Raw genomic sequence first — 25180 nt, 5'->3', positions numbered from 1 at the left:
AAATTGAGGCAATGAGAGAAGTTTCCTACTGGGGAAATTAAAAATGTGCTAAAATCAGCCACTGTACCAGAAGACTGGAGAGCAGCAAATGTTACATCAGGTTTTTTTTAAAGGGGCCTACAGGGGAACCAGGGAACTACAAGCAGTCTAATGTCTATCCCAGGCAACTAATAGAAACAAATTGAAGATATAATTATTAGGTACATAGAGGAACAAAGCCTGCTGAGGGAAAATCGGCATGGCTTCTGCAAATGGAAGACCTGCCTCACTAGCCTTTTAGAGTGCTTTGAAAAAGAGAAGAGCCATGTAGATAATGGTGAGTTTCTAGATGTTATACAGTGGACTTTCAAAGGCTTGTTTGACGAGGTACCTCACAAAAGACTCCTGAGTCTCTCTCTCCCCCTGGCCTACTAGTTTTTGATGTGCAGTTTATAAAGGGGTGTGCTCATTCGTATGACATCCTGCATCTGCACTATGCAATGGCACAGCCCCTGGAAGACTGCATGGTTTTGCGGGGTGCGTGAATTAGCCAACCACTTTGATGTCTACTACGTAGCTTTGATAGGATAGAGGGAGATGTGCAGTGTCACAGCCACAGGGAAGCAAAGGAAAGGGGTCGGGGGTCTGCTCAAGCTCCAGGGCAGGCAGGCGAGAATGCGAGATTGTTTGTGTGTTGCAGAGAGCTTGGTGGTGTTCAGCAGGGAGCTAGAGGCTGGCCTAGTTCCTTTATGTCCTAGCTGCCCAGCCCCCGTAGCCTGCATGGATGTCCACAGCTGTTCCTTTGGGTGCATTATCACTCCATGCCAGCCTGTTACTTTGGGGAGGGGCCCTGCTGCTGTTGCTGCTAATCAAGGCTGCAGGCAGGGGGAGAGGAGGAAGGAATGTTTTCAGGCAGGCCTATTTATGGATTTCTGTGTGGGGCTGAGAAGGGGTCCCACCTGCACGAGGAAGCACAGCAGCCATACACAGGGAGGCTCTGCCTGTCAAATGCTGTGGGTGTGGAGCGTAAGGCTAGTCAGCAAGCACTGGGTTATGTTCGGGGAAGTGGGTGGTGTGGGGCACATGTAGAAACCTATGAGTAAATAACAGAGCAAGGAATGTGTACCCAGAATGGAGGGCTCCCACTCTGTGATGCTGCCATCCTTTGTCAGGAGTCCCGGGATTAACCCTGGAGCAGCCTTCGTCAGCTGTTCAGGGATCGTGTTGTTTCAAGTTCTTCATCTCAGCTTGTATTTATACCATTTTCTAACCGTGGTGTTTGCAGAGGGAAGTTTGCAAATGTTTGTCCTGTGTCTGAGGAAGTCTCTGAAAGTGGAGACTTTCTGACCTCACTATAGCCTTTGCTTGGTCCTTGTGCAAGTCCCTTTTCAGTCATAAAACCCTGATATCTTTGTGACTGGCAGCGTAAAAACCACTGTTGCTAGTCCCTGCAGCTTGTGAGTGAAGCAGTTGCTGTAGGTGAGCTATAGCAAACTCACTCTTTCTGGAGTTTCCATATCTTAAAGATCCCATAGGCGTCTTTGACAATGTTCAGAGCAGATGCCCTTGTAGCTGTGGTGGACTTTGAGGCAATGATTGGTTTGGGAAGATACCTGCACCCAAATGTATTGCTAATGGGAAAGTACAGCGTTGCACAGTGTAGGGTGTGGGGTGAATATATCTGAGCCAGCCCATTTGGGTTCCAGTCTTGTCTCCACCACCTCCGCCTGCAGTGGCTGTGGGTGGCTTGCATCACTGTCTCATCCTATTTTCCTGTTTGTGAAATGAAGACAGTATCAGCTCCAAGCATGGCCTTGAGGGACCTTGCTATTGCTAACCTTTTCAATAAATGTCCTGAATGTTACTCAACCAAAAGAGCCTCTGGAAGTGTGGCCATGGTAGCATTTTAACAATAAGAGCAATCCAGATCCACCCCAGGGGGCATCTTGCTTCTAGCACAATCAACTTTGAGACCAGCCTCCATTGGTTGTAGTTGAGTAATTTGTTGGTGCTGCTGAAATTCCCAGAAACTAATGGTGGTGGCCCTTGGAAACCTGTTTCATCTTCTTTCCTCCCACCATCTTGTAAGCATCTGTGTTGGCTTTGTAGGATACCACTTGCTATGGTGAACTGTACAACCAAATTTCCTAGAGTGATTGTGTGTGCATAGCACTTATTAAAAGGAGACATTGGGGTCCAGTGGAGAGAATATTGGTCTTGGTCGCAGTATGCCTAGATTAAAGTCTCTGCTTCTGAGGGAAATGTGTGTTTCTTCTATCTGTAAAATCATGGCCTACCTCACAGTGTTAAGACTTATTAATATTAATAGTGCTGCGTATGATTTTGTTTCAGCTCAGTGCTAAGTTTCTGGATCTGGGGGAGTTGAAGAGAAAGGTGACTCACACGAAGCCAGTCTCAGGTACAAGCTCAAGCAGTGTTGAGGTCCTCTGTTTCTCATTCTTGTTAGAATAATAAGATTCATTTATGTATTTAATTACAGCTGTAGACTTTTGAGGTGGCTTCCTGACAATATCCACATGAAAAACACAATAGTCAATTTAGAAACAGTAAAAATCAATAAAACAAGCCATTGTACAGCTTAATAAGTAAAATCCATAAAACCAGCCTTTAACATCTCAAACCAAGACCAACACATAACAAAACAAACATCCAGTAATTAACCAAAAAAGACAAAATCATGGGTCAACGGAAAGGCTTTGGCCTGGTGCCTAAAATTCAAATGATGAGTTGTAGGGAGGGAGTCACACAGTTAGGGTCCCAACACTATCTTGGGCCGCCCACCTCATCTTTGAAAGTGAGGGCACTTGAAGTAGGGTCTCCATAGGACCTCTCAGTTCTTGTGTAGATTCAGATGGGAAGAGGCAGTCCTGAAAGAATCTTGGTCGCAAACTGTTTGGTGGAGAAGCAGTACACAATATTTAAAACAAAGTGTTTGAATAAAAAGAAGCCCACATTTTAGAGGCAATCCATCAAAACGTAGCATTCCCTCCAGTATCTGTTGTCATAGAATCATAGAGTTGGAAGGGACCACTAGGGTCATCTAGTCCAACCCCCTGCACAATGCAGGAAATGCGTAACTACCTCCCCCCCACACCCCCAGTGACCCCCTACTCCATGCCCAGAAGATGGCCAAGATGCCCTCCCTCTCATGAACTGCCTAAGGTCATAGAATCAGCATTGCTGACCGATGGCCATCTTGCCTGCGCTTCAAAACCTCCAGGGAAGGAGCGCTTACCACCTCCTGAGGAAGCCTGTTCCACTGAGGAACCGCTCTAACTGTTAGAAAATTCTTCCTAATGTCTAGCCGAAAACTCTTTTGATTTAATTTCAACCCGTTGGTTTTGTTTACTGAACATTTTGGTGCCTTGCGCCTTTTCTGATACATGTTTTGTATCTCTTCTTCTTCAGAGTGGCATCAGGATGCATTTCCCCTTTCAGTACAGGAGTTGGTTTACTCTACAAACTGGATTTGATTGAAGACCAACCAACACTTGATTTGGAATTACAAATCTCAGACACTCTGTAAGGGGGTTGGGCAGCATGCTGTGATGGGGCAGTTGTGAATGAAGCTTGCCTGCCATGCACCCCACAGGGAGTGTAGATGCCAGCTTTTCCCGTTCGGCTGTGCAAACTCTGTCTCGTAGCCACTGCCGGAACATAAAACAGAAGATCTCTCAATGGGAAGGTCGGACAAAAGAGAGCTGCCAGGAGCAAAGCCAGAAACCCAAAGACTTTGGGGTCAAATATGGCCATGACTCCAAGGATCAGCCAGCAAATCCTGGGCATGGCAGGAAGGTAGAAGGTTTACTAAATGTCAAGAGTCTTGGCTTAGATTTCCGGGAAAACTCTCATCTCTGCTCTGTGACGGAGGAGGAGGAGGAAGAGAAACTACAAGAGGCTGATCTTTCAGTCAGCCTTGTGGTTAAGCCACTCTCCAATGGTGTGATACCTGAAGAAGAGGATGATGAGGACTGGGGAGGGGAGAGGCTTCCCCCAGGAAACTTTTACACCTCTCGGGACCTGTGGAAACAAATAGAAGCCCTTACCCCTGACAAAAAAGCTTTGGACTTGAAAAGGAAAAGGGAAAGCTGTGGCTCAACAGAGAAGGAGCTCAATGTTGTGCCAACAAAGAGCTTGGAGAACATATACTGTGACGTTGAAGGCCAGGAGGGGCAGCCGCCAGCCATTAACCCAGTACCCAAACCACGAAGGACTTTCCGTTACCATGCAGACTGTCCTAATGGAAGCCATGTTGAGCAGAAACCACCAGAACACCAGTGTAATGGCGGCTGCCCTGCAACCACCTCCCATGACCCTGAACAGAAAGTGGCCAGGAGAGGCCTCCGGGCCAGATCGAAGAGGTGGGTGTTCTCAGAGTGGTTTTCCTATGTTAGAAGCGTAGAGTCCTCTCATCTTCTTTCCCCACTATCAGTTATCCTTTGAGATTCCTTTGAGAGGGAAGCACAGTTGCCTTCCCTGTATGAAGATAGTCTAGCTGTGATTTGGCATCCCAGTAAATTGTATGTAAACACGAAACCTAAGTGTCAGAATCATAGTGTTGGAAGGGGTAGGGTTGCCAGGTCCCTTAGCTCCACTGGTGGGAGCTTTTTGGGGGCGTGGCTGGGGTGCACGATGCGTGTGTGCGCCTGGTGCAAAGTGTGTGCACACCCTGCACGCTGTGCCTATGTCACTTCTGGGTTTACCCGGAAGCAATATGGTCGCTCTAGCAATCTGTGCCGAAACTCTGTGGTTTTCATAGAGTTTTGGTGGAGGTTACTAGAGCATCTGCGTTGCTTCTGTGTAAACCCAGCGGTGTGTGGGCTCGCGTGCCCACATTGCCTGCTGACCCTCAGCTGGTCAGCGGGCAGCCGGGTGGATTGGTGGGATTTTGTCCACCACCACTGGGCACTTGGCAACCCTAGGAAGGGGCTGTATAGGCCATCTAGTCCAACCCCCTGCTTAATGAAAGCAAAGGAAATACATGGACCACTTGTAGATCCCACCCATGCTGCTCCTAATGCACCTGATATGCACAGATGTAACAAATTCTGGCCAGAGGAACGAGATGTGATAGGAGGTGCTCCTTATGAATTTAAATATGTTTCCACTTGTTTACATCGAAAGCCAGGTGAGGAGTCTATTCCTTAACCAAAACAGGGTGCAGAGCCAAGGGTCACTCCTGCACCCCAGTCTCACTGCTTTCTGTAGCTTCCAGCATTATTCCTCCAATCCAGCTCATTTCCATTACCAGAGCCAAGCTAGGAGGAAAATCCTTAAAATGAAAGTAGGGAGTGAGGGAGGGAGCCAGGATTTAGATCTCCGCAGCTGTACATCCCATTTTTGTTACAAAGGAGTCCTTCTTCCTCTCTCGTTCTTTAGATGTGAATGGGTAGACACCTGCATGTAGTTTAGCCTTGGGATGTGGACTTTGAGTTATGGGTGTGAAAATAAAAGGAGCTGGAACTCACATCTCTGTTCTCCATAATATATAAGTTACTTTCCATGCCTTACCTTGAGGGGGGGAAAGAGAAATGAAATTTGGATTTTAACACTTTTGGATGTTTAAATATTTTTCCCCTTCTTTGTCTTTGTACGTACAGATTGGTGAAAATGAAAGGCAGGACTTATCTAAAAAGTGCACATAATGTGACCTTTCTAAAAGGTCTGAAAAACTGGTCGGGGGAAAAAGATCTCTGAAAGTTCCAGCCAGTGAACACAAGGCAGTGGATAGGCAGGCTGTGTTGTGTTCTTCCTCTGTACGTGAGATATCTCTGAGGATAAAAGAAAACCTGTTTTCTTTTCAGAAAGTCCTTTGAATTTGAAGACATCCAAGGCTATCGAAACAGGATGGCCGCCATGGAGTACCAAAAGCTCCATGAAGAACTGAATGGCACCGCAGGTGTCCGCCTCTATTGCACACAGTCAGAGGACAACCTCTATGAGGACATTATCGGTATGTTTAGATAAAAGAGTGATGCTTAGTAGCTTGGATAAAATTCTTCTACTGTCTTTCTAGCACTGGAAGTCTTTAGTCACTGCTGGTGATCTGATGACCTTATTAATGAGTCCCTGGTGATCAAATGCTATGTTTTTTTCTGGGAGGCAGGTGACTGAGAGGAAGGGTTGTGGGGATTTGCCATGCACGTTGATGTTTCGCTCCCTCTGCCTGTCTAAGGTTGCTGGGAAGAGAGGCGCTGACCCGATTTGGGCTTCTCTTTGCACGCATGTGTGTGGTTGGCTGGTGGTTCTGATCACTTCCTTAAATAGACTTCTTTGCTCCAGATCCTGCTAAGGAGAATTTATATGAAGATATTAAAGTGAAGCCTCTGTGGAAGATCCCATCTGCTTGGAAGCTGCCTCCTGCCCGGAACACCTACAAGCCACCCAAGGTGAGGGCGATGTCTCTCTCTCCCTGCCCAGTATCCTCAGCTGATATTGGTCTCAGCTCCTGCTTCCCAGAGATCAGGCTCCATCCTGCCAAAAGCTCAGTGAAATGGAATACACACTTGCCCATTCAGCTGAATATGTGAACAATTCCAGTCAAGACGTTTTAAGGAGATATAATTGGTCAGTATGTTATGCTTGGTCTGTGATTAGGGTTGCCAGCCTCCAGGTACTAGCTGGAGATCTCCTGCTATGACAACTGATCTCCATCCGATAGAGATCAGTTCCCCTGGAGAAAGTGTCCGCTTTGGCCATTGAACTCTATGGCATTGAAGTTCCTCCCCAAACCCCACCCTCCTCAGGCTCCACTCCAGAAATCTCCAGACATTTCCCAACCCGGAGCTGGCAAGTTGCAACCCTATCTGTGATGGTGGTTTCACACATGGAAGCCGTCTCTTGATGTTGTGTGTGTGTGAATATGCCCTTAAAGAGGAGGTACAACTTGCAGCAGTACTCTGTACTATTGTCCAGGCCCCTGTTTTTTGGCAGGAACTTCTCTTCCCGCTGCTTTTTCCTCTCACAGTATTCCAGTTGTGTGTGTAGAGGACCCGCAGAGTTTATTGTAGTTGTGGGCTGTTGTGGTTTCTGTCGTTATGATACCAAGGAGAAATAAAAGGACCACACCACTCACAGGAGATAAAAAAATAAGCCCAAGGCCGATAATGCAAAATAGGTGAAAATGTATTTTATTACACAGATAAAATTTCCTACGTGTTTTGCCCAAGAGGCTTCTTCAGGGGAATCTGTTAGTCTTGCAGAGGCTGCTGAACTTATACTAGTCTTTGAAAAAGCACCGTAAAACTAACAGATTTTCATGAAGAAGCCTCTTGGGCAAAATTCATAGGGAATTTTATCTGAGTAATATATATTTTTACTTATTTTGCACTATCGGCCTTGGGTTTATTCTTTATCTTCTGTCTTATGTTGGCGGGAGAAGAATTTCCTCAGAGAAACAGATAGCCATATCCTTATTTACCAATGTCTCTGCTGAAGGTTTCTGCTATTCCAGCTCAAGGACAGTCGGTAGCAAATCTTGTGTTTAAAAAGGAAGGGAGCATAAAAAGGAAGGGAGCATCTAAGAGGACATTTCCCATTCCTCATTTGACTCTTGTTTCACTGTCACTGCCAGAAACATGACAACTCAGGACCAAAATACATGTTCCATTGGGGATCTGTGATCAGGTCACTCAAATTGTACTTTAGCTTTAAAAAAATGCCATGAGAATTTGCATTTGGGCCATGGTATGGGAAAATATCCTTTCCCCCATGCCATTCTCTGATAGAAATCCCTTACTGTCCAAGCTGCAATTTGCCCCAGTAGGGAAAAAAGACAGGCACCTATACTGTACAGTCTTTTTCCCTATAGCAGCTGGGCTCAGGGAAGTGGTTGTTTATCAAGGAAAGGGCACAGAGGGGAAAGATTTCACCACACTTCCCCGGCACCATGGCCCCAATTCAGATCAGCACTCTTCTCTAGGTGGATGCTTTTTAAGATTCAAGTACACAGTGGAAGATCTGGTCACTTTGTGAGCACATCAAGCAGGTCTCCAGGGAGGTGGCCTATATATTTATCAAATATATCACAGACCTTTCATGTAATGTATTGCAATTGGTCCCCATTAGCAAAACTCTTTGATTTTATTTGGCTGTCCTGATGAGGTGTGTTGGAATCAATTTCACAGTAAAGTTGTCATTCTCTTGTCTTCATTTCCTTTTGTGTAGCTTCCCCCCAAACCACACTTCCTTCATCGTAAAACCCTGGAGTTAAAGAGTACTCGGATCTGCCTGCGTGGGAAGCTGGCAAAAGACACAACTCTACCCGTTACACTGACCGAATGGAAGTTCTTCAAGGCAGGAGAGGCTGGAAACAGGAAGAGGAAAAATCTTCCACGGGTGAGGAAGGATTTTAAAAAATCCATCTTTTGTTGGTGGGAAAATGCAGTTCTTCTCCCAGTCGGCCTGCCACTAACATCACTAATTCCTAATGGATTGTGCCTGTCACTCTGCTGGTAGCAAGTGACACAAAATTTTCCTCTTCTGCAATGTCATTTTACAAACTTTTTAAAAAAGCATTTTATTTTTCAAGTTCTGAATTCTTTACTTATTCCACTCTGTCAGTATGGCTCAAAAGCCACAGCCCTTGAGAACATCAGCAAATCTATCCCCTCTTTCTGCCTTGCCATTTCATATAGTTTTCATTTATTTATTTATCAAGCATGTACCCCACCCACCCTTCATACACTCCAGGGCAGCGTACATGGGTTCCTCCTCTGCATTATCTTCATAACATCTCTATGAAGTAGGCTAGGCTAAAGCCTAACTATATGTTACATTATTATCCTTGCATCCTCTTGGGGTCTACCATGAGGAATTTTGATCAGATGTGCCATGTGAGTTCTGGGTTCGGAACTCAATTCCCAGGCATGTGTGGGCCCCATTCAAATCATTATTATGGTGCATGTAGAGAGGGGCCTTATGTATAGCCATCAGTACATGCAGGTTTCCTCAGTGGGGCAATTAGTGGTTCCCCAGGACCACTTCAGGTCAGAAGAACAGTGCTGGCGGGAAGGCTTAAGTCTCCTCTTCCTGTGTGCTGCAGCCCTATCTGAATTGCTTTCTAAGCACAGAATAAAAATAAATACATAAACTCATAAGGCACATCTGATTGAAAGCCCTCATGGTGGATCTGGGGAGGACAAGAGGGTAACGTTTTATAGTTAGGCCCTGAGAGAATGGCCCAAGGTGAACTGTTTGGCAAATAAGGGATTTGTACCTTAAGACCAGTACTGTATCCATTACTTCACTGCCCATGCTCTTTTATTTCATTTTTTGAAAGGGAAGCTTCTGTGTTCCTCTGTCCAAATTTTGTTTTCAAGCAAACAATAGTGTGGGTGTTCCATCTTTACCCCTCCCAATCACAGAAAGACTACTTTGACTTCCTTTATGTGGAAGCAGAAGATCTTCCTGTTGGTATTGATTGGATTTTGGAATTTGACACTGGATTGGCATTATTGAAGGGACTGTACACAAAATACAAGTACAGGATTTAGCACTTTGTAGCAAATTCTGACATTCAAAAAATAATTTTTTGGGGGAGGGGAGAACATACATGCAGGCTATGCCATATTATACAAACCATACCAGGGGGGAAAGCCAGCAACATGTGGATCATGTAGACATGAAAGAGGTGAATTTGGATTGCATAAGGAGCCAGTTGATTTTATAGTTTCGAGTCACAAAGGTAGATTTGGGAAAGCCAGGTGAGCGCTCTACTGTTTACATGAAAAGGTTCTACAGTTTAGCTTTTCATGATCAGTGAAATCAAAGTCAGACTCTTAGATTTTGAATAATCAACACATGTTTATTTAATCAAAAGATATTAATTACAAAACAGTATTAATGTAATTAGGTTTCAAATCGAGATGGGTAAAAGACTCTGGATGCTTCCAGATGGCAACAGTTCTCCGCATGGCTCTTGTTGCTGGCAATGGATAGGGAAATACCTGGAGTTGTTTTGGGTGGAGCCTGAGGAGGGTGGGGTTTGGGGAGGGGAGGGACTTCAATGCCATAGAGTCCAATTGCCAAAGCGGCCATTTTCTCCAGGGGAACTGATCTCTGTCGGCTGGAGATCAGTTGTAATAGGAGATCTCCAGCTAGTACCTGGAGGTTGGCACCCTAGCAATGGAGTGTCGACGTGGGAGTTCCCCCCTCCCACTTTCCTTGCCTCAGCTCCCTGTGGCTGCCATTTCCCACTATGCTGGGCATCTTCTGCCAAGCTTTTCTCTATTTTTCTTCTATAGCTACCAACTCTTCCTATTCAAGTTCATAGTTTGGGAGCATACTCTCGATTATCTCAGTTGTGCGCTGTCCTACATAGGCTTGATGTAGCATCAGTCAAGTGAATGTGCAGCAGGGATGCTGGCATAGGCTAAAGAAATGGTCACCAGATATGGAATAGGAGCTCACTGGAGTGCTCAATGCTGCACTGATTTCCTTTGTACTGTGTCTGGTTTACAAAGCTGGATACCACATTCATCCCACAATGCTCAGTAATTATAATCTAATTCTAGGTTGTAAATCTATACTATGTGGAACTATTTAATATACCTTTTTAGAATTCAAGACAATCTTGTTGTAAATAGAAAAGGGAGGTTTTAAAAACAAAAGACAAGAAGAATAGCTGAAATTGGGTTTCAGCTTGCATTCAGTCCTCCCCTTTGTTTATCTGAATGCTATATTTCTGCATTCATACTTATTGACAAGTAGGCAATATGTAGCAAGATGCAATTAATATACAATTAGTCCTCCTTCAGGCTGAAAATTAACCTCTGCCTTGGCACGAAGGTGCCTTAATGATATTTGCAGAGACTCGATGTGATCCTGAGGTGATTTAGTCTCCCTGGATTTGTGTAGCTTCTTTCACTGAATCTGCTAATTCTCAAGTGAACATTTAACCTCCAAACTGTTTTGTGCTTAATGCTGCTGAACAGCTCATTAGGAATGAGCCTGCTTCTTAAAACTTGAATATATTTTTCCTGATGCGTTTCCTGCCGCTCCCTCCCGTGGGTGAGTGAGTAACGGAGATGCATGCATGAGGTAGTCAGAGGAGCGAGAATTGGCTTTGTGCTCCCCATGTGTCGGAGGAATTGGACTCTAGGTGCCTTTGGGTCGACTTCTGCACGTTCAGATGAACGTCTAGCACCACGCAGATAAATGCACATATTCATGTACAGTTTCTAGAAGCAGTCCTACAATAAGAAAACAGCAACCACAATTTATATAGTAAGATGCACTGTTGTGTAGCTAAAAACTTAAGCGATAGGAACTCCCAGTTCTGTCACCTATTTGGATAGAGCTAGCCGGAGAGCTCCGCAAGAATTCTTTCTGCTGCTGCAAAGGGAATTGTGTGTATGTGTGTGTAGAGGGGAACGCAAGCATTTTGGCCTGGCTAACTGCCTCTCCAAATGTTACACATCAGCATTTCTCAAAAGTATGCAAAGATGATCATAAACACCCACCCAGCCAGGAGGAATGATGAAATGTCCCACTCTGAATGTCCTGCCTTAGACAAATGGATCTTGCCTCAAGACCCCCAAAGCACCTCCAGAAATGTGGGAGTAATTTACAGAGAGAGGAAGCGCATGTTATTCTCTCGCCCTGAACTCCTAAAACTTGGCTGCGATTGCTGGACGGAGGCCCAAATGAGGCAGGAATGTATCTTCATCAACCCCAGCTGAAAAGCCTGTGCTCTCCAGCATCTGTAGCTCCCGGCAACTTCTTCTGGAGCCTTGGAGCTGCTTTGTGCGGTGGCTGAATCCCACTACTGTTTGTTGCAGTTTATAGTGTAAAGTGTGAAGAGAAGATGCACATCTTCAGAGTCACCCTAGTCATTTTCTAAGAAGCTCCCTGGTCTGTGTTCCTGGCTGTTTGGGGGCCATGTTGTGACAAGTTTATCTCAGCAAACACTGATGTAGCTATTTAAAGTGCAAAGGGGCTCTCTGTTCAGCAGATCTTGGACCTGGGAAAGCACTGGGGGGCGCGGAAGACAGGCAGAAGGAAGCTCATGCAGGAAACTCAGCACTTCCTGCATAAGGGCCGTGGTGGCCTAAGGTCAAGCTGCACTCCCTTGTGTTCCTGCCTGACCTGAGGGTGGCGGATTGGATCTCTGCAAGCCCTTCTTCCTCTGTGAGCCGGCCTCTGCTGGGTTTGCTGAGGTCAGAGAAAGGGTTGGGACTGTGAACGGATTTACCTGGTGTCTCTAGTGTTTGCTTTTCTGCATTATTTGAGGTTGTGGGAACAAGCGGACCCCACCCTGTTGCCTTTGCTTGGAATGCTGAATGCATTCTTAAAGGCCGGGGCAAGAGGGAACATGGCCGGCATGCCGTGTCTAGAATAGGAAAGCAGTTCTGCAGGAGACCAGAGTGTCAGCAGGCTGGAACTTAACATGTTGAGGCAAAGAGCTCACAGCCTGCCTGTGGCTTGAGTTGCCTGACACTCTTGTGGGTTGGGCTGCTGATGGCACTCGCTTTGAGCATGTGGCTCTTTCTATGGAAACAACAGAAGCCGGTCAGCCAAAGCAAGGGGTATCCAGTAGCTGATTAGCCTGCCCAGGAATCTGGTACCCTGTTGTCCTTTTGATTGCTCTGCCCATCCGGTTCTCCAAGCATTAGAACTTTCCTTCCTTCTAGACCTGTGAGAACAAACTATTCCTCATTTTCTCTGGGACAGATCCATGAGCTCTCCCTTTAGACTGGTCTTGAGAATGTGGAAATCAACTGTGGGAGACGCTTGGGTATCCCTTGCTGCTGGTTTTCTTGCAAAGAGGCTCGTGATGCTGAGAACATTAAAATGACCCCTTTTTCATTAGTAGAGAGGGAATCAAGCAGTTGTCACACCAACTGGGTGCTACAACAGTCCCTACCTTGCCTTATACTAGGGTTGCCTGCTCCACTGGGAAATGTCTGGAAATCTGGGAAGAGTGAGGCTTGGGGAAGGGGGGGGACCTCAGCAGGGTATAATGCGATAGTGTTCACCCTCTGAAGCAGCCATTTTCTCCAGGGGAACTGATTTCTATAGTCTGAAGATGAGTTATAATTCCAGGAGATTTCCAGGCCCCACCTGAAGGATGGCAACCCTACCTTTAAAAGCCAAACCTGCTCAAAGCAAGTCCAGATTTGTCCCAAGGAAATGAATAATAATTCCCCCTGCATCACAAATGAATTAGTTTTTATAAATACACTATCACATTAAGGTTTCCACAGAAACTGGAATATTTGGCTCTGAATGCAAAGATAGACAAAGGAGAATTGGTATGACCTCTACTGAGCTGGTGGGGGCTTTCAAGCCTTGGGGTGACACACAAGTAGGGTTGCCGTCTCCAGGGAGGGACCTCAGTGGAGTATAATGACACAGAGTGTGTGTGTTAAGTGCCATCAAGTCGCTTCCGACTCATGGCGACCCTATGAATGAAAGTCCTCCAAAATGTCCTGGCTTTGACAGCCTTGCTCAGGTCTTGCAAACTGAAGGCTGTGGCTTCCTTTATTGAGTCAATCCATCTCTTGTTGGGTCTTCCTCTTTTCCTGCTGCCCTCAACTTTTCCTAGCATGACTGTCTTTTCCAGTTAATCTTGTCGTCTCATGACGTGACCAAAATACGATAGCCTCAGTGTAGGCCTCGCTTCTAGGGTCAGTTCAGGCTTGATTTGATCTATAACCCACTAATTTGTTTTTTTGGCAGTTCACGGAATCCGTAACACTCTCCCCCAACACCACATTTCAAAGGAATCTATTTTCTTCCTATCAGCTTTCTTCACTGTCCAGCTTTCACACCCATACATAGTAATAGGGAATACGATGACACAGAGACCATCCTCCAATGCAGCTGTTATCTTCAATGGTCCTGATCTCCACAGTCTGGAGATCAGTTGTAATTCTGGAACATCACCGGGGCCTGCTTGGAAGTCAGCAACCCTACACACACGTCCTGACGTGAACCATTGGGTGTTTTTGTATAAAGCCCTTCTTTGGTTTCTAAAAAGCTTTCCAGAAGGTGTCCTTTTCCCACAGGATCAATGCTTCTTTGCCTAAGCGCTTTGTTCATGTTAGACACATCTAGACATCCCAGTCCCCAGATAAGGATAGCTTGCTTCTACAAACTACCATGGCCCTCCTTTTATTTTGGCAGATATATGCATCAGTTCTGGAGGGATGGAGCTCACACATTTTCAAGATACAAGAAGTTAAAGAGAGAGAGAGAGAGAGAGAGAGAAATAATGGCACAGGCTAGCACTGGTTTGAGGAATGGAAATGTATACACAGGAGACCTAGGTTAAAAAATTTTTGCTTGTAGATTTCTTAAGATAGCTTTCAGAAACTCACTGTGTCAAAGGGTTGTTGTGAGAATAAGAGATAAGAATAGCAAAGCTGTACCCCCAAATGTATTTTAAGCAATAATAATAGTGGAGGTTTGATTGTTGCTTTTCCATGGAGATTTTTGTGGGTTTTTTGAGAGAAACTCAGTTTTGGAATACTGAACATGTTTTTGTTCCAAGGCACGGTTATATCCATGCAGATCCCTATACCCTTAAATTTGCACAGGTTTGCTTATGTCCAGTTAGAGAGCTAGGCCAAGTTCTGCTGTGAAACTCTACTTGGAGCCTAAGGAGGCTAGGAGTACCTCTACCAAGAGTTGTGGGTGCCTTTGGGCAGGTCTCTATAGTTGCAACCATCACATTATCCCCTATAATATTTGGAGAAGTGCTGTGTCCCCAATTTGTTTGGTAGTTCATAGTTCTCACTTCTGGCACTGAAATCCGACTTCTGTTTGGAGTGTATGTCCAGAGCACCCACTTGGTGTCTTTCAAATAGTGCTTTTGCATGCTGCTTCCAGAAACCAGATTATTCAAGGTTTGCTCTTTGGGTCAATTGGTACACCTGCACCATGGGGTTAATAATAACCCATATCATATTTCCTAGCTATAGTTCTTCATGAAACAGGTATATTAATTGCCTAGCAGGCTTTGTGGTTCTTGCTTGGACTTGTGAGGCTCTATTGATTTCCACTTTGTCATTTGGGTTTCAGCTTGTGTTGAAGATACAGGAGATCTTTGACTCCAAACGAGGGAAGAAGAAGGTGAAGTTGGTGGCTCAGACAGGAAAAGAAGCTTCTCCAGCCAAAGGTATAGATGTGTGTTACCAAGGTCCTTGTGTCCCCTGAGTGTCCACACCATTCCTGTCAAACAGATGTCTTCTGGGAGTTTCCTGTAGAGGAAACTTACATATATTGATGGGCTGTACATAAATTTCCCTAATTTGGCAAATAGCAGCTCCCTAGTTAATCTGTATGCTGCAAATCAGGGTTGTCAAATTACCTAATGGGATTAAACAATTACAGTGCTCTATCCTCCCTCAGTCCTTTGTATTGCACAATTGTGCAGATGCTTCACTGGAACTATAAGATGAACGTTACTCGCTTTATTGAATAGCTAGAGAGTATGTGCGTGTCGTAACCAACTGCTCGGCGAAAAGTGCTCTTGCTGGACGGTGCAGTTATGACCACCTGTTGGCGTCAAAGGCTCATGATAGGTCGCCAGCTGCCTTCTAGCACGCCCTTTTCCCACCCAGGTGGCAAATGCTGACGGAAACTTTCTGTTTCAGGTGAAACCAATGGGTATGACAGCGAACCAGAGAATCTGCCGAAAAGTGAGTGAGTGAGCGAGTGAGTCACAGGGGCTGAGCCCGTTCCTGGGACATAATTACGGGTGCCAAAGCACTTGCTGGCATACTTAATGCTGGGAATGGCTGGACTATGTGCAGCTTTGGCACCTGATGCTATATGGGGATTTCGAGGGTCTGTGAACCATTTGACCGATTGGCACAACTGCGGTTTGCTTGTGAACTCTCATTGAGTATTTAGAGACCGCCTGCCAGGCTCTAGGATGGTATAATTTGCTTGGTGGCCATCTGTGCTAAACATTTGGTGTGAGGATTGTATTCCTAGGATCCCAGTGAAGATCATACCCGACTTAGCTTTCCGTTGTTTTATTCCTCCCTTCTCTTGCTCTCTCCTCCTTCCCCCTTGGGCTTTCCTTAGTTTAATTTAATTCACCTTCTGTGTGTGGGTTTTTGTTTGTTTGTTTGCAAAATGAGGAGGGAGGCATATGGTTCACCTATGCCTCCTGTGGAAGCCATTTTTGTCAGTTCTGCATCCTGCACAAGCCTTTTGGGGGTTTATTTATTAAAATATTTCTATCCCGCCTTTCCTCATGGTTCAAGGAGGCTTACAATAAAATAGCAAACCTCAAACCTCTCCTCCCTCCTTCCCTTAAAAGATGCCTGCCATTCAGACCTCTTTAAAAGTCCTGGCAAACAGAGAGGACTTGCAGCGCCTCCTGAAGATCTCCAAGGAATGGCCCTCTCCCCCTCTTCAGGAAGCACATTCCACGGACGTGGAGCTCTGACGGAAAAGGCCCGGGCTCTGGTCAATGCTCGATGGACCACCCTAAGTAGTGGGATAGTTAACGGATGTCTCCCTGACAACCATAGTTGGTGCACAGGGACATATGGAAGGAGAGGGTCCTTCAAATATGTGGGTCCTAGGCTGTGAAGGGCTGTAAAGGTCATAGTTAGTTTATTTACAGTCGTTTGACCAGCAGATTTAAAGGTCATCATCAGCATCTTGAATTGAACTAGGAAATGGACTGGCAGCCAATGTAGCTGTTTTGAAAAAGGGCGACGTATGTGTCCAGTGGCTAGCCCCTGACAGCGGCCAGGATGCTGCATTCTGGGCCAGTTGTAGTTTCCAGGTTGCCTTCAAGGGCAGCCCCGCATAGAGGTTACAGAAGCATGGATCAGCGTGGCCGGATCAGCCGATTCTAGGTAATGAGAGAATTGGCTAATCGGACGCAGCTGATAGAAGGGGCCACCATGCCAGGCTGCTTTTCAAACAGCAAGCGGTATTCATGAGCACCCTTGAGCTTTTAACCTGCTCTTTAAAAAAAAGTCATTCCATTAAGGACCAGTGGATTCAATCCCTGTAGAATATCCGCCATCCCAACCAGCATTACCTCTGTCTTGGCTCCACCTCCTGTGGCAGCCATCTTGGAGTGGTGCTCACTATCCCCTCTCAAAATTCCAAGGCGCTCAAAAAAGTTGCCCCTCTCCCCGCATTCTAGAAAATTCTGGCACACACTGGAATTCCACGGCACACAGATCAATTCAGAAAGTTTCCCAAGGGCCAGAATTTTGAAAGCTACTCTCTTAGAATACACAGAATAGAAAGGATGCAGTGGCGTAGCGTGGGGGGTGCAGGGGGGGCCGGCCGCACCGGGCGCAACATCTGGGGGGGCGCACTCGCAGCTCTCTGCCCCTGCCTGGCTCACTCACTCACTCTCTCTCACTGCAGTGAAGACGTCTTCCAACCATTCATAAGCCGCGGTATCCAAAAAACCCTTTCAAAGCGGTGTTTTTTGTATAACATTTTCAAACTCTCAGCAGGCCTCCAGGGGGCGGGAAAGCCGCGGCCCCGCTCCCCAACTCACGGCAGGGCCGCCTCAGGCATTAATCTCCCTCCCCCTCGCCGCTGAGGCAGGGCCGCACGGCGGAGCCCACAGCGTCGGCCTCACCCGGCCCAGCCCACCTTGGGGGTGGGACTCAGCAGCTCCTCCCTGCCGGGCCAGCGGAAGGGGGGGGGGAGTTTCAGAGGAGGCTGGAGGGCGGCGGCCGTCTTGTTTGTGGCGAGCAGAGGCGGCGGGGAAGGAGGGGTGGGGGGCGAAGGCGAGACAAAGCTGAAGGGCGCGGGGCGGCGCTGGGCCCTGAGAGAGGCGCCGGTCCCGCGAGGGCCGTCCCACCGGCCCGGGAGCGCCGCCTGCAACAGGTTCCTGGGCACGCGAGGCCGCCGCACTCCTCCAGGCCTCGGCCGTTGGTCTCCGCCTCGGTCCCGGGTGGTGGGAGCCGGCGCCACCCGCCTCAATGCGGTTCGGGGCGAAGATGATGCCGGTAAGTGGCCTCTGGGTTGCCATAAGTCGGCTGCGACTTGACGGCACTTTACACACACACACACACATTGTTAGAGAAACCACTTGTGGATTAGAATTTGATGCTTAGTGAGAATTGCCTCCTGGACTTTTCTTTTTCAAACTCATCTTCCACTTATTACTAATTGGTGAATTTGAATTGTATACAGTTAATTTAGTTTTGCAGCATGGGCCAATTTACTATACATCTTTGCCTCCTGTGGCCAGGATGTGCACAGAGGTGTATAGCAAGCATCATATCAGTAAACAGTAAATATATGTTTTGGGCATATGAAAATGAATGGGGGGGGGGTACATGAAGTCCCAAAAGGAAGCCAGTGGCTGCTTTCCACCTAAACAACACAGGAGGAGTATGGCCCAAAGACAAGCAGGCATAAGGTTTGTATTGCATCTTCCAAACACCTCTTAAACACAAATTATTAAGTACAGAGGTATTTGCAAGTCCCACAGCTGCTTGGTATACCGAAGGCCCCAGGTTCAGTCATTTTACTTTAATTACATCAGCACAAACAATACATGTGCTTAGGGGGTAAGGGTTTCTTTAACTAATCTAGTGGAAGAGACTCGAGTGCTAAAATCCACGGGTTAGGGGGCGCAAATTACTTGCCTTGCCCCGGGTGCTGACAACCCACGCTACGCCACTGAAAGGATGGCATAAAAAAGAAAGCCGTGGGAGTCCATGCAGTACTTAGCTGCTTCTGCCAAGTGTTGGCCAAGGAGAGGGAGCAGTCCTGGTTCGCCTAGCTCAGGTGCTGCTGCTCTGTGCCTGTGACATCATCAGCCTGCACCGGCAACTATGGGCCTCTGTATAGGCATGGCAAGATAGCCCCTGCAATGCCCAAACTGAACCTACCCACTCATTCCCGGTTGGGCATTTTTGGCAGTGCTGGCCTGTGTGCACATCAACCCACCTACTCTGCTTGGCCACAGCTTGGCAGTGGGAGCTGGGAATTGAAAAGCATGTCCTAAAAGAAAACCAACAAGAGTTTTACCAGATTGCTGAAGGGAAAATGAGAGGGAGTGAGCTTGAGTACTTGGATGTAGCATTGGCAGTGGTGTGTGTGTGTATTAACCGTAAGAACAATGGAATCAATTTCTCAGGCCAGCTGTGGAACTCCTTCTCTGAAGGCTAAACTGTATGAACATCTGTCCAAGCAGAAAAGGGTCAGAGCTAGGCAATCTTTGAAGTTGGAATAGATTACTTTTGAGGTTTTCTCCAACTCCGTCATTCTGTGAAATAACTTATGAAGTTCTTCATAGGGTTGCCAACTTTTAAACAGGTCCCTCTAGCTGTCCCTTTAATAGCAGTTTGATCTGCAAGCAATCATCGGGTGAGGTTATTTAATTGCGTGCCATGAAAAGCTTCAGCTACCCGTTTCCACTCATTAAACCACTGTTAAAAAGACAGGGCACTGTATTCCCCTTGCCAGCTGGCAATCTTATTCTTGCAACAAAACGTGAAATCTGCCCTTTTGTTCCAGGTCACATTCCTGCTTAGACTATTTCCAGGGTTGCCCATTGAGAATTGCTTGCTAGGGCTGCAGCCCAGTCACTTCTGTAGTCCGTAGACTCCTGCAAGACTATGAAACGCCCTTAGCTGGGAAAAGGAGAAACTAGAGTGAGATTATACATAACGAGTTTTGGCCTTTTATCCTGGGTTTGCATGTAAACACTGGAGGAACAACGAGAGCAACAGGCTCCAAACTGGCTCTGTGCCATGACTCATCTGCTCTAGTTTGGCAGCCAGGGTTCTGGACACACCAGCATTTCCTGCTCTCCATGTCTGGGACCTGGCAGAGCAAAGAGTTGCTTGTAGCCTTTTGCAGTAATGCACTGGCGGTGCCCATTAGCATATGGCTAGCCATGCTGTTTCCTTGGCTTCCTTCCTGCACGCAGTGCTATACAGGCAGTTGGGAAAGCACCCTCTCTTGATGCTAGAGGTAGGAGAGGAGATGGTGCACTCCAGCCTAACGTAAAACCATGGATTTGCCTTACTTGGTATAAGGACGCTAAGCCTGTGACATTGCAGTTGCCACAATGTCGTTGCTGTTCTTTTGCAGCGCCGTGTGTGTTCAGATTGTGTTAATTCACTAGGGTGGGAGGGAGGAGACCAGCTCGGTCCCAGTTCTAGATATTCCAGCTTGCTGGCGCTGTCGTGTTTGTCTACTTAGGATGTATTGCTAAACATCTTCCCATATCTGTGGCTATTTCCACATGGAGATGATTCCGTTCTTTCCTCCATTTTCTGTCATGCCCTCAATTTCTGCTGTTGGGGTTTTTGCCTTTTTCTAAATCAGAAGTATCTATACTACTACCTTGGGGTATGTGGGGGAGACAATGGCAGGCACAGGGGAAAATGGTGTGGATGTAGGTGGCACATGTGGAAATCTGCACCTTCCTGTGCACCTGGTGGACAAACCTACTTTGAGTGTTACCTTTCTGGAAAGATTGTACTGAAGCTGGTTTGAGAAAGAATAGACCAAAGCAGGGGAAACCAACCCACATATATACTTCAGTTTTAAGGCCAAATTTCACTCTGGGTCTTTAACAAGTTGGGTCTGAGTTCCCAGTAGGGTTGAGGACCTCCAGGTGGTGGCTGGAGGTCTCCCGCTATTACAACTGATCACCAGGCAGCAGAGATCAGTTCACCTGGAGAAAATGGCCACTTGGGAAGGTGGACTCTATGGCATTATAAAGTCCCTCCCCAAACCCCATCCTCCTCAGGCTCCACCCCCAAAATCTCCAGATATTTCCCAACCTGGAGCTGGCAACCCTAATCCCAGCAGCCACACAACTGCTATGGGGAATGGCTTTTGAAAAGTAAAGAGCCCAAATGGGCTCAGAACTTTCTGCTGTTGGGGGAGGAAGGGCTCCTGCCTCGCCCCAAGCTGTTTTCCAGCATGGAAACAGTGCTGGGCGTCCCACCCCCCAATTTTTGCATCTCCATGTGGACTATTCTGTGTACATGGAGCAGCAGAAACAGGGAAATAACTCCCACACATGCAGGAAAACATTTTGGGATGAGGCAGGAGCCCTTCCTCTCCCCATGGCGGTGTTCCATGCCCATTTGGGCTCTCCTTAATTTTTTAAAAGCCATTCCCCACAGCTGCTGTGTGGCTGCCGAGAACCTGAGAAACCCGTACCTAACTCATTAAAAACCCGAAAGTGTCGTTTGGCCCTTAGAACCTAGCTGAAACAAAACACTTATGGAAGCAACCCATATAGCTCTGTTAAGCTTACTTTTTTGTTTTTTAGCTGTCACTGTGTTCACAACATAACCATGAGTTTCTATTGTGCAGGGCTGGGGTTGTCTGTCCTGCTCCACCACTGATCTGTAACGGACAAATCCTTAGCCTTTCCCACTGTCTTCCTGTTAAATGGAGGCCATGCTGTTTCCTGTGACTCTGTTTAATATGTGCTGTTAAAGTTAAATCCCTCACAGAGTGGTTTGTCTCCCATAGGTCGTCATAAGCGCCTGCTGCAAGTTCAGGCTCAGTCCAAGAGGAACCCCCATTACCAGACGCTGGAGCGAGACCTCATAGAGTTCCAGGAACAGCAGCTTTTTGAGCTTTTTGTAGTGGTGTCATTGCAGAAGAAGCCGTCAGAAGCCACATACACCCCACAGATTATACAGCAGTTTCCCAGCAAGGTATGTTGCTTGCAGCTGTTTAAATTCTCTACTGTTATATGGTTTGGTGTGCAGTGGGATGTGACAGGAGGAGGGAAGGGAGATTTCAATGGAATTCTGTCTTTTAATTGGTGAACAAGAAACATTGTGGAGCATCTTGTCTTTACTCGGCTCTTGGCGTGGTTTCTGAATTTTGTCTGTGGTCTTTCAGCCCTACAAAGATGAAGTGTCTGACTTTGGAGAGATGAGAGATTTGTTACAGATTTAGTATCAGGTTGAAAACCTGAAGAGGAATCATCTGGCCTTGCTCTGGGTGGATGACAGAACTAATTAGGATATGGGTTCTCCAGTGTGAGCCTGTGCACATGTTACTGGCAATCCTCATTCAAATGAAATGGTTTAAGCACCTGGGCTTTCCTTAGTCAGTGTGTGGCTCCATTCCTCCTTCAGGCTTTCCTTCTTTTTATTCCCCCTTTTCTTTATCCCTTTTCAGACTTGGATCTAGGAGATGCTTGCTTGAATTACCAGGGTGCTGTAGAAGCTCATTGGGTGACTTTGGGCCAGTCACTCATTCTCAGGCTAAACTACCTCACTGGGTTGTTGTGAGGATATAATGAAGGAGAGGAGAATGGTTTAAGCTACTTTGGGTCCTCATTCTGAAGAAAGGTGGGATATAAATACATAATAAATATAGCTGAAGGGGGCAGATACAAGGTAGGTTGATTGGTGGGTGTAAAGCAGAGAAGAAAGCAGGGAAAGGTGAGAATACTGGGGCTGCCATGAGGAGGGAAAGCAGAAATAATGTGGGGAGGGCATACAAAGGAAGTACCCCATGCAAGTCTTGCAGGTTCCCCACTGTGCTACTGGGCCCAACTTGCCCAGAGTTTTCCCAGGGAGACGCTGCTGGGGGAAGGAAGGAGGGAAAGCTGAGGATGGTGGGGGCAGATAAAGGTAAGCCAGCTGATGGGTGGGAAGAAAAAAAAGAAGCAGGAAAAGGGGAGAGGCAGTTGGAACTTTTAGGGAAGCAAAAGAGGAAATAGTGGGGAAGGGGAAAATGAACCCCCCCAGCAAATCCTTATGGGTCACCCACTTGTTTGTTTATTATGTGCAAGCAGGATTTTTGCAGCCTTGCCACTATTATGTCACAGCAGTATATGCATTAGGATTAATAGAAGCACAGGTGTAACTATCTGTCTAGTATACTTGTATCATGCCATTGCTCCATGGAGCTCAGGGCACTGTATTTGGTTCTTCCAACCTCCGTTTTACCCTCACAACAAACCTGTGAGGTAGATTATAAGCGAAGGGAGAGTGTCTAGCCTACGTTCTCCCAGTGAACAGATCACAGATTTGAACTAGGCTTCCCCCAGCCCTAAAATACTCCACGCTGGAGTAGGTGTACCTATCTGATGTATGGATCCTTTGGCGATGTTCTGTTTATCTCTGGTGCAATCCCAGTAATATGCAAGAGATTGAATTTAGTGGGACTGATATTTAGGGCCCATAGTGTGGGTGGTGTGAAGGGCAGGGACTGATTTTGTCCACACCTTTTAGGAGCATCTTCAAACGCAAATATATGTAACAAAAGCTCAGTGGCTGCTTTTCCAGTTTAGGAAGAAGGGTGTGTTTGTCGACATGCCGAACTATCTGTCTATCCATCTATCTAATCTTTTTTATTTAAATAGCAAAACCATACACAAACGTTTACATAAATACACTAAAAATACCCCCAAACTAATAAAAATTATAAAGTCCAAATCTTCTTCCTATATCCAGTTTATATTGCTCTGACGGAAAGTTTCTGTTCCAATATTCAGCAAAGGGAGACTACTGATGAATGAACAAATTCTGGGTGTGCATCTTCTTTAGCGGTTCTTGTTTCAGCATCAAGATCTTATTTATTAGTATGACAAACTACAGTTCGCAGAACCATATCTCCATCTTTGATAGCATCCGTGAGCTTATACCATTCTAGCTGTCACCGCTAGATGAAATACAAAACACTACTGATTTTGAGGAAGCTGATTTGTATTATTTCCTAACAAGGATATTAACGGAGATGGCAATATATCTATACTTACAGTGTCACGTATCCTGTTTGGTATGTTCTTCCAGTATTCTTTTACTAAACAGTAGTCCCACTGCATATGGAAAAAGGAACCATTTTGCTGTTCACATCTCCAGCACATACTCAGAACATTTGCAGATAACTAACATGAGGTATAATGCCATCTGTGGATAACTTTTAAATACCCTGCTCTAATCTACATTTTTTGGTAACTGTGGGCCAAACTAGATGATATGTTTGACATGATTGGGATAGAGTTTGCCCACATCTTGTATCAGCATCCTCAAGCACAAATATGAGTAACAAAAGCTTGGTTAGGCGCTTTTGTACTTTTTGTGTTTGTGCACATTCCATCTATCCCTTTATCCACCCTAACATTTTTACCCCATCCCAGAAACTCAGGCCAACATACGTGGTTCTCCTTTCTTGCAACAGTCCTGCGAGACAGATTACAATGAGAGAGAATGACTGGCCTAAGCTCATCTAGCAAACTTCATGGAGGAACTGGGATTTGAACCCAGGTCTCCTAGATCCTATACCACCGTGGCAGTTCCCACTGCATGTTGCTTTTCCAAATGTGCTTATTTCATCAAATACATATTTGGAGCCTCTGGTGTGGAAAAAGTATCTTCTAAGAAGAGGTAATTTGGAGAGGGGAGGTAAGGGTTAGAGAATAAGCATCCTCTCCCCCACCTCCAAATCCTGCTCCCAAAGTCTAATCGTCCAAGGAAAAGCAGCTATCAGTCTTTGGTTGTACACATTTATGTGTAATGTGTAATTGTGTCCACAGACTGAAGCAACTGCATCTGAACGATGGTATAGTCAGAGCCAGGAAAGAACCTTGGATTTGTTTCAGGAAAATACGCGCCAGTTTTTAGAGCTGCATGGCTGGGGGTGGAAGAGGAGAGGAAGTGCAGCTAACTTAACTGTAATCCCAGAGCTCTGCTGACTTCATCCAGGCTGCTGTTGATAACAAAAACAGGGAGGGGAATGTGTTGGCCTACATTACGCAGGAAACACCATGAGCAACGCCTCACGTGACTGTGTGCTCTTTGTATCATTGCTGACCAAGTGGATGGCAGTCTGCCAGTTGGTTTGCCTGGGAATGTTTTGCTGGATACTAACAGGATTTGCACAAGAGGGTCTTTCAGTAGGAAACAGCACCCCAGTAATTATGGAGCAACGATTCTACCGTGACCACAGTGATTACAGACTTTCACCAACTCCCAGAATAGTGCTGTTTCAAAACAACCTGCCAGTCACTTCCTTGTGCAGACTTTGCAGTGAATTCCAACTCTTGCAAAAAACGTCCTCTGGTTTCTATAGCAAATTGGGCTAGATGGGAGCAGGCAGTGTGGTCCACAATTAAGACGATGGTAGGAATGGAAGAGTGAGCCACAGCTGATGTGCATGCCCTTATGGTGAAGCTGAGATTATTGCACCAGGAAACAGTGACAGTCCTGCCTAGGGGCCTAGGCAGATGTGACATTTTCCATGTGTCCCTTTA

General features: G+C 46.3%; 2 protein-coding genes across 2 annotated transcripts in view; both read left to right on the top strand.

The window, feature by feature from the left end:
* BCAS2 (BCAS2 pre-mRNA processing factor) overlaps positions 1–25180 on the top strand; it is a 124978-nt gene that overhangs the window by 71071 nt on the left and 28727 nt on the right. The gene's annotated exons all lie outside the window — the stretch shown is intronic.
* Positions 3540–25180, top strand: part of DENND2C (DENN domain containing 2C) — a 34878-nt gene continuing 13237 nt past the window's right edge. The window contains exons 1-7 of the mRNA XM_056867488.1: positions 3540–4361; positions 5805–5953; positions 6283–6389; positions 8167–8337; positions 15025–15121; positions 15600–15644; positions 21439–21626. Of these exons, the coding sequence (XP_056723466.1) occupies positions 3580–4361; positions 5805–5953; positions 6283–6389; positions 8167–8337; positions 15025–15121; positions 15600–15644; positions 21439–21626 (1539 nt within the window). The 5' untranslated portion in view covers positions 3540–3579. The remainder of the gene's footprint in view (positions 4362–5804; positions 5954–6282; positions 6390–8166; positions 8338–15024; positions 15122–15599; positions 15645–21438; positions 21627–25180) is intronic.

The sequence above is a fragment of the Euleptes europaea genome, chromosome 2, assembly GCF_029931775.1.
Source record: "Euleptes europaea isolate rEulEur1 chromosome 2, rEulEur1.hap1, whole genome shotgun sequence".
Taxonomy (NCBI): domain Eukaryota; kingdom Metazoa; phylum Chordata; class Lepidosauria; order Squamata; family Sphaerodactylidae; genus Euleptes; species Euleptes europaea.
Note: the sequence above shows the minus strand (reverse complement) of the source record. Positions and strands in the feature narration are given on the sequence as shown.